Genomic DNA, 9,814 nt, shown 5'->3' on the forward strand with positions numbered 1-9,814 from the left:
TCCTGCCGGAGCGCGACAGAACGCCGTGGGAGGTGAGTAATAAAATTTTTTTTTTTTTCTCCACTGAATACCGGCGTATAAGGTGACAGTTGGGGGGTCGTCTTATACGCCCCGTCGCCTTATACGCCGGTATATACGGTATATACACATAATAATGATACAAACAAATTTTTGGAGAAAAGCTGAATAAATATAGAGAAACCAGGAGGGAAGAATACTAAAATATAAATAAAAGACCCTTGTTAGAATTTTTCCAACACCTCGTTGAGACCATGTGGGATAAGGGAATTTAGCTTGTATATCCAAAACATCTCCTTGGTACGTAAATTTCTGATAGACCGTAAGGAGATGCTTTCAAGCGGGGTGACTTTCAAACCTGAGGGGTCACAATTATGATACATTTTGAAATGTCTAGAGATGCTATGTTGCATGAAACCTTTCTTTATATTGCTTTTATGCCTGGACACTCTTGCTCTCAACATATTGAGAGTCCTTCCTACATATTTTTTGTGACACGGACATTCCAACATATATATGACATTTTTAGAGCTGCATGTAAGATGTTGCCTTATTTGGATTTTTTCATCATCCTCAGTGGTTATTTCCTTAGTTTCATGCATAATGTGTACACAGCTCTTACATCTCTTTTTACCACATTTATATACACCTTTTTTCCCTATCTTTCCTTCCTGTCCTTCTTTATCTTCTCTCACTTTATTTTCTTTTTTCGGGCGGGATGGAGCCAGCATATTCTTAAGGGTCCTATTCTTTCTAAAAATGCATCTAGGATTTTGATCTATATGTTTTCCCAGAAATGGATCATTTTTCAATAAAGCCCAATTTTTTCTAATTATCGCCTTTATTTCCTTATGTTGTGAACTATATTTCGTAATGAACATGGTTCTTAGGGATCTTTTTTCTTGTTGTATTCCTTCCCTATGTTTTCTTGGTTCACTTCCTTCTGATATTGCACATACCCGTTTATAAGCCCCCTCTACTATTTCTCCTGGATAACCCTTTTCCTTAAATCTCTGTTTCAAAATTTCAGATTGTATGTCAAAATCAGATTTTTTGGAGCAGTTCCTTCTTATCCTTCTGAGTTGCCCGTATGGGATATTTGTGCGCCAACTCTTAAGGTGACAACTGTTAAACTCCAAAAAACTATTCGTATCCACTGGTTTAAAAAATGTCTTAGTGGTGATTTTTCCATCTTCAATAAATATCTCCAAATCTAAAAATACTATCTTGTGGGAACTAACGGTATCTGTAAATTTCAAATTGAATTCATTAGTGTTCAAGGTATCAATAAAAGCCTTCAAGCTCTCCAGATCCCCTTTCCATATCATAAGAATATCATTGATATACCGTTTATAAAACCCAATACGTGGGTCTTTAAACTGATTCCTTTCAAATATGCCCATTACAAGGTTGGCAAAGCTAGGGGCACACTTGGTGCCCATAGCCGTGCCCCTAATCTGCCTATAAAAAATTCCATTATAAGTGAAGCAGTTATTACTTAAAATAAAGGACATGGCTTTTATAAGGAAATCTCTTTGCTGACTGGGCATGAGTGGGTCGTCATCAAGAACTTTTCTTATGGCCTCTAGGCCCTGTTGATGGGATATATTTGAATACAGGGCCTCAACATCTAAAGTACACCATAACGATGGACTATGCCATTCTTCTCCTTTTAAGATCTCTAATAAGTGGCCAGTGTCTTTAATATATGACGGCAATGTTTTTACATAGCGTTGCAGTTGTATGTCCACATATTCTGATAAGTGGCTGGTTAAAGAACACATACCCGCTATGATAGGGCGTCCAGGGGGATTATGTATACATTTATGTATTTTGGGAATGTGGTAAAAGTAAGGGATGTATGAATCTATGCTGGTAATATATTTATACTCGATTTTGGAGATCCCGTTTTCTTCTAATGCTTTCTTCATCATATCATGAAACATTATATTGATTTCCCCCATTGGGTCTTTAGTAAGCCTCTTATAATACGTTACATCATCTAATATTCTTAATGCTTCCTTATGATAATATGAATGATCCATCAACACAATTCCCACCCCCCCCCCCTTTATCAGCTTGTCTCACTACCACCACTTTTTCTTTCATAAGTCTATCTAGCGTATTTCTCTGTTTATCGCTTAAATTGGGTTTTCCTATTTTGCTCGTCTTTTTACACATCACATTGAAGTCCTTCAGGACATTCTGATAAAAAAGCTGAAGGTATTCACCCTTCGACTCTGTTGGATAGAACTTAGAGTGTGGTTTTAAGTCTGTAACAATGGGTTCATCTAATGAAAATTCCCTTGACGCCTCCTCATTGTTAATATTTTCCTTCCCCTCTTGTGGATGTTGTATAAAATACCTGTTGAGAGTAAGTTTGCGAAGAAATGCATTTAAATCAACAAAAAGGTCAAACATATTAGACCTTTGGGTGGGACTAAATGAGAGACCTTTTGATAAAATTTCAACTTCTTTTCGTCTAAGTAAATGCTGTGAAATGTTGAAAATGCCAAATTTCCTCGCCTCTTCAAAGGTAATTATTTTCTCATCTGTGTTGGATTCCTTTCCACATTTCTTATGTTTTTACCCCCCCTTGTGCCCCTTTTACCCCCCCTTGTGCCCCTTCTTTTATCCCTTCTATCCCTTCTATAGCACCAGAAATTAGCTCTGCCCCCGCCTCGCCCCCTCCTATTGCAAATAGTGGCAAGAGGCGGAGAGGGGGCAGGAGCTCAGTTTCTGCTCCTGGCTCTTCCAATCCCCCCCCCCCCCCCTGCAGACAAGCACACCGTATATCGGCTCGGCGTGAAAACCGAGCCGATATACGGTCGTCTAAATAAGCCCTCAGACTGTTGCTCTGTCCCTCCTCAGTGCTTTACACTGCAGCTCTGCCAGTAAGTACACTCATGCGACAGGCTTACTATGAAGTCAGTGCAAACTTTACATCAGAGATAGAATTATTTTAAATTACAAACTAGTAATCCAGTGAGTAAGAGAAGATTGTCAAGCAACAGTAGCGGTGACGCCTAAAGGTATATCTGATTCTGCATACCACTTCCTCGCAGTGGCTACAAATACATGTCATAACAACTTCCTCCCCTCAAGGAAAAAGAAGGGCTATTTTTTTCCCAATACGCCTTGCTAATGAGTATGTGAGTATCTTTCATACTATTCTACACAAAAATCACATAAAATAAGGGCAAATACCTGAACGCCACTTACCGATTTCTTTGCCACACTCCATGCATCATCTGAAATGTTGTGGTACTGAATCAAGGTGTTCTGCAGTTTGGTTGACATAGACGGAACATCAATCTGGTTGTCCATGTTTCCAAACTAAAACAAAGAAAATAGAAGGCAAAACATACAAAACTTAGTGAAATCACCATGTCAGTAATATATCCAACGGAGTAAAGAAGAACTAGGCGTTCAGCACGGTTTTCACTATTTGGGGATGATCGCCTTAGTTATAGCTCCCCTGATTACAGGAACCTATATTTACATTAGATTTCTTGCATCTATTACCCAGTAGCGCATGAGTGTCCTTCCTGACTTTCATTGAGCTGTCAAATCAGCTGGATTTCCTGGTGGACACCAGGATTTGGAGTCCCCTGTCTTGGTCACCCGCTCCCCTTTCCCAGTCACCTGGTTTCCCAGCCTACCCCTGGTCATTTGTCAAAAAATAGTAAATTACTATACTCACTTCTCTTTCCATCTTCCCTACTGCTTCGGCCATTGCTCAAATTGTCCCTGCTGATCTCCGCGAATTGCAGTCACATGATCTGATCATGTGACCAGCTGCCAGGAGGATGGCACAGATTGGTGGGACGGTGGCAGGAGCAACCGAGACAGGGAGCACAGAGGTGAGTATAGTAATTTTTTTATATTTTACTGCATTGGCGCTTGAATGGGAGACATTTAATTACAGAGGGGCACGTGGGGGTATCTAATTAATGTGGCAGCCATATGGGGAACACTTCTTTATTTTGGGACCACATGGCAACGTCTTATTACCTTGGGGGCCGCATGGAGGATGTCTTATTACTGTGGGGGCAACATGAGGGACGATCCATTACTTTGTGGGCCACATGTCTGATGTTTCATTACTGTGGGGGCAACGTGGGAACGTCTAATTACTGTGGGGGCAACATGGGGACGTCTAATTTCTGTGATGGATGCCTCATTAATGTGGGGGCCACATGGCAGACAGGGGGACCTAATTAGCATGGGGCCGCAGGAGGCACTAGAGGTGGCGGCAGGATGGGGACAGTGTGTAGATACGAGTTGTGGCTGAAAGACGTCTTGATGACAGTCCTGCCCTGGATGGAGAAGAAAAGATCATTACTACATGTGTAGAGCCATCTATTACTGGGAGCACTACCTGTGGTATAATTTAATGCAGGGAGCACTGTGTGCAGTATAGTTTATTACAGGGGAGGGGGAGCATTTATTACTGTGTCCCAGAGATAAATTATAATATAAACTGCACCCTAGAAATAAAGGTATTTCTGGAAGCACAGCATGTAGCACTATTTTTAGGTGACTCGGTGTAGGATGCAATTATTTTCAGCAGAGCCAACAATGTTTGGGTCGCAAACTTCGCAGAGGCAAGAATTAGCTATCTCCAACATCCCTGCAGACATTGAATGGAGTGGTAGTGTGCAATGTCCCAAATTCCTTCAATAGGCAGAATAAAAACATGCACCCTCTATGAGAATCAGAAAGCTTGTGCAGTCTAAGGGCTCAGTCACACGGGTGGCGATCCACGCGTATTTCCGCGCGAAAAAACACCTACACAGCAGGTGTGGACGAACATACGTACCTGCCAGAGAAAGAACATATGGCTGGCAATGGAGCTGGTCATGCGGATTTTCGTCCGCACGCGGTGCGGGTGTTTTTCCGCGGGGTAATACGTGCAGATCGCCGCCCATGTGACTGAGCCCTAAGACAAATTGAATGGCAAGCCATAACTGAGGTTTATGAATTACTGAACATCTGAGTTCAACCACCGATCAGAATGATTACTGAATGTAATCAAAGGGATTACAAAAAGGACCATTTACCTTAGGGGTCATAGATGAAGAGACCTCTGATTTATACGTGGAGGTGAAATAGGGACCATTTAATCCAATAATCAGAGTGCTCGGCACTGGAAATGGACTTTGTTTATTTGCCTACAAGATGTACTGAGAATTCAGAGGCCTTGGCTGCCATCATCGTAATTACCCCGGCAGTGGTGCCAGAAATGCTGGGAGAAGATATGAAGTGGAGTCAGCAGCCCTTCCAGTGAATATGAGAGATGCTGCTACTGTGTTCCCCCAAAATGAGACCTACCCTGATAAAAAAAGCCCTACACAGATTTTTGGAAGGGGACTTGAAATAGGCCCTACCCTAAAAATAAGCCCTAGCTACATGAAAAAAAGCAATACTCACTTAGCAGGCGCCATCTGGGTCCCTCCTGATGGACTCCAGCGCTCCGGCAGGACCTTTTTTTTTTTTGCGTGCACACAAAATGTACATGCAAAACACATCAATGGGTTCTATTCTCTACGTATTGCATGCGTATATTTTACATGTACAACAAGGGTCATCTGAAGAAGCTCTTAGGCCGGCACATAGGCGTAAGCTTATTTATACATGCATTTCCGCTGCGTATTTGCACAATGATATTTCACAGAGTAGGCAGAGCAAAAAGTCTCCAAATTTAACTTGAGTAGCCCTTTCACAGTGGTGACTTGAATTAAAAAATATAATTTTTATTTTGAACTTTTTAAAAATGCACATATAGGGGCACAACACATAAAACAACAAAAACAAAAAAAGTAAGTAAGGGGCGTGGTAAATACCATCCAACCACACCGTCACTAAAGATGGGCATCCAATTGTGCTGTGTGTGTGGGTGTTTGTGTGATCTGGTCACCGGCGACCACGAAGTTTTTTTGTCCTGCTTAAAGCCGGTAATGTATGAGGCAGGGGTATATTGGTACTTGGGGTTTGTAAGATTATCCCCAGTTGTTTTGGTCTTTTTTATTTATAAAGCCCACACACCGTAGATGGATGCAATTTTTAGTGATTTGAACGTTCGTTTCTTCACAATTCTTTTTTGCCCCCCCCCCCTTTTTTTCAAAGGAGGGTAGAGGTACCTGACCAATTCCTAAATGGATAGTCGGAATTGGCCTTGGCCGTAGGGATCATCTCCCGAGGTTGCTAGATATGTATGATGCCAACCTCCAGAGAGAGTCTCCCGGTTAGTATAGGACGGCCTCGCCTCTATAGATAAGGGTCGTAGTGTCTCGCAGCGATTATCGCCGTCGCCAGTGGAGAGGAGCCCTGAGGGACGATCGTTTCCACAACATCAGAGGACCCACACTCCAGTAACCATTGAGGACTCCTGATCCAGTGCTGGGTTTACATGGAGTCTAATAATAACAAATGAGCCCTTCCCATCCACATGATGTGTACACAAGGGGGCGTAGTCTATCTTGATAGGTGGACAAATTGATCACACCCTCTTGAAGGAGGGCACTGCACTATATAAGGCAAGCACCTTGCATCCAGAGCTCATTCCCTAGCCTACCATCTGGGCTATGGACACCAACTTTTGTTATTTTCATCTTGTATCCATCCTTTTCTTCTGTCAATTCTGACACTCTGGGAAAAGAAACTCGGGCGGGTTCTGTTAGATAAGCTCCTACACGTAACAGGCTAGTAAATCACTAGTCTGTTTATGTGATAGCTAAAGAAGCAGCAGATTGGTGAACGGGGTGTTCTCTATAGAGAAGCAGGGGGCTAGTGCTTCTCTCCTTTTCCTCACCTGGGGATATGTGTCCTGAATAAGCACAGGCACAAAAACCCTTGCGATACCGGCTTAGCGTCCCAGTATGCATATTGCATAGGACGAAGCGGCTATCCAATCTCTGGACAGAGACGGATTGCTCCAATACTACTTTACTCACAGCATAATACTGCATCCCTATGGTATGTTTCTGTGAGTAGTAGCAGCTTGAACATTCCCGTATCAGTCCTGAACACCCCACGACAGACATTCGCATTCAAGGCTGATTTGGGTCATTAGGATACGCTATCTCTGGCAAATCTCAAATTATTGCTTTTGTCAATAAGAGAAATTTGAGTATCGAACTTTCTACCCAGGCTAGACCCGATCCTTTGAGAAACCTGCTGCATGAACAGGCCCTCCAAAAATTAAGATATTCGTTTCTTTATCAATTGGACTATTGGTGACCTCATGATATCATCTATACTGTCTCTACTCAATCCCGATTTATAATGCTCCTGATGATCCACGAGAATTGAAGTGGTGAAACGCGTCGAGCAATTAAATACGAGAATCAGCATACTAAAAAGGGAAATTCGAATACGCTTGGGTCAAGTATTTACACTATGACCCTTATCTATAGAGGCGAGGCCGTCCTATACTAACCGGGAGACTCTCTCTGGAGGTTGGCATCATACATATCTAGCAACCTCGGGAGATGATCCCTACGGCCAAGGCCAATTCCGACTATCCATTTAGGAATTGGTCAGGTACCTCTACCCTCCTTTGAAAAAAAGGGGGGGGGGGCAAAAAAGAATTGTGAAGAAACGAACGTTCAAATCACTAAAAATTGCATCCATCTACGGTGTGTGGGCTTTATAAATAAAAAAGACCAAAACAACTGGGGATAATCTTACAAACCCCAAGTACCAATATACCCCTGCCTCATACATTACCGGCTTTAAGCAGGACAAAAAAACTTCGTGGTCGCCGGTGACCAGATCACACAAACACCCACACACACAGCACAATTGGATGCCCATCTTTAGTGACGGTGTGGTTGGATGGTATTTACCACGCCCCTTACTTACTTTTTTTGTTTTTGTTGTTTTATGTGTTGTGCCCCTATATGTGCATTTTTAAAAAGTTCAAAATAAAAATTATATTTTTTAATTCAAGTCACCACTGTGAAAGGGGTATTTGCACAATGAGTATTGCACTTTTGCATGCACCTGTGCATATTTTACTGTATTTTTGGCGCACGTATGCTTTGCGTATTTGCGCACACAAAAAAAGCAAGCATGCTCCTATTGATTTCAATGGGCAATTAAGTTTAATTAGTTTATTATGTGCTATTTTCGTTCACAGTTTGCACCAAAATAAGACATGCCTTTTTTTGCATGACTGAAATGTGTGTTGAAGTCAATGGGTTCTATTCACTGCGTATTGCACATGCAAATTTTGCACACGTAATGTGCAGCGAAAACCTGTTTCTTAGGCCTCATGTCCACGGGGAAAATCAGGCCCGCTACGGATTCTACATGGAGAATCTGCAGCGGGTCCCTCCTGCCCCGCGGACATGAGCGCTGAAAATAGGAATTTATAAGAATTTACCCATCCGTAGCGGGCGGGGAAAGTCTTCTCTTCCTCACGGCCGGATCTTCTTTTTCGGCCGGTGGATGAACTCGTCACGGCTGCGGCACGTCGCCGACATGCCGCGCGCATGCGCCGGGCACATCCGCCGAGCCGAAGCAAGAAAGATGCGGCCGTGAGGAAGAGAAGACCTTCCCGCTCCGCTCCGGATGAGTAAATTCTTTTAAATTCCTATTTTAGGTCTCCCGCGGATCCGGACGGCTTCCATAGGCTTCAATAGAAGCCCGCGGGAGCCGTCCCCATGGGAGACCCGCACGAAAATGGAGCATGGTCCAGATTTTTTCATGCTCCGTTTTAAAAAAAATCCCTTTTATTGACCATCCGCGGGTATTTATCTACCCCGCGGGTGGTCAATGCATCCCTATGGGGTGCGGATCCGCGGGCAGGAGAAGAGTTAAAATCTGCTGCGGATTTTAATTCTTATTTTGCCCGTGGACATGAGCCCTTAAGCCCTTAGGGAAAACCACATTTTTATAAACTGAAGCACATGACATCAGAACTCCCTAAACATGGTCTTACACGGGAAGCGGTTTGCATTGTGAGAGATATTGTACTTTTGCGCTGCCCCACACACTATTCTTAGGCGAGTTCACGAAGCGCTATGAGAGCAGCTCGGAATGTTGACGACTGAGGGAGAATGTTGCAGTATAAACGATAAACGTCAAAAAAATCGGATTTCTGTCGGTCAGTGCTGCGGACACAGTGACTGCACAACGGATCTGATGGCTAACATACGCTCCTGATGCTGGACCCTCTAGTAGTCACATCCAGCACTGCACTAGTCACTCCACTGCTACATCACCTCACATCAGTTTATTACATCTGGCAGCGTAGAACCACTAGCCCCAGCAATGCCTGCGTGTCATTTCCTATGTATAGAGGAGCAGGAGCCGTGCGGTCCCCGGACATCACTCACCTCCGTCCTCTGCCTCCGGATGACAGCCGCAGTGTGCTGAGGATCGGCAGTTTTACTACCAGCCAATAGCATTCATGGGGCGTGGCCACACCGAGCGCTGCGGCCTATCAGAGGAGGGCCCATTGAACGCAGTTCCAGTCATAGAAGGGGAGTGGGCGGAGCCTGAGTCATTCAGCATCTTCCTGCCATGGCTCGGTACAGTATAGCAGTGCTGACAGGAGGAGCTGCAGAGCCCAGCTGGCCCTGAGAATGGGGGCTCGTTCACACTGGCGTACATACAGAACAGAACCCATTCATAATAAATACACGAGATGTTCTATCTGTATGCGTATTACGCAATATAGAAGCCATATGGGCGAGAGCAAATAGGCAGGAAACCTGTAAATACGCACAAAAGGGCAATTTTATGCATTTTTTAAAACGTATTTATGCAAGTAAAATGCCTTTACAGA

At 43.5% G+C, this 9,814-nt stretch overlaps 1 protein-coding gene across 1 annotated transcript in view; it reads right to left on the bottom strand.

Moving 5' to 3' along the window:
- Positions 1-9,381, bottom strand: part of STARD4 (StAR related lipid transfer domain containing 4) — a 29,418-nt gene extending 20,037 nt beyond the window's left edge. Inside the window, exons 1-2 of the mRNA XM_066603053.1 lie at positions 9,363-9,381; positions 3,241-3,354 (exon numbers count right to left, since the gene is read on the bottom strand). Coding sequence (XP_066459150.1) covers positions 3,241-3,345 — 105 coding nt within the window. The 5' untranslated portion in view covers positions 3,346-3,354; positions 9,363-9,381. The remainder of the gene's footprint in view (positions 1-3,240; positions 3,355-9,362) is intronic.
- Positions 9,382-9,814: the final 433 nt, after the last annotated feature.

Source organism: Eleutherodactylus coqui, chromosome 5 (genome assembly GCF_035609145.1).
Source record: "Eleutherodactylus coqui strain aEleCoq1 chromosome 5, aEleCoq1.hap1, whole genome shotgun sequence".
Taxonomy (NCBI): Eukaryota; Metazoa; Chordata; class Amphibia; order Anura; family Eleutherodactylidae; genus Eleutherodactylus; species Eleutherodactylus coqui.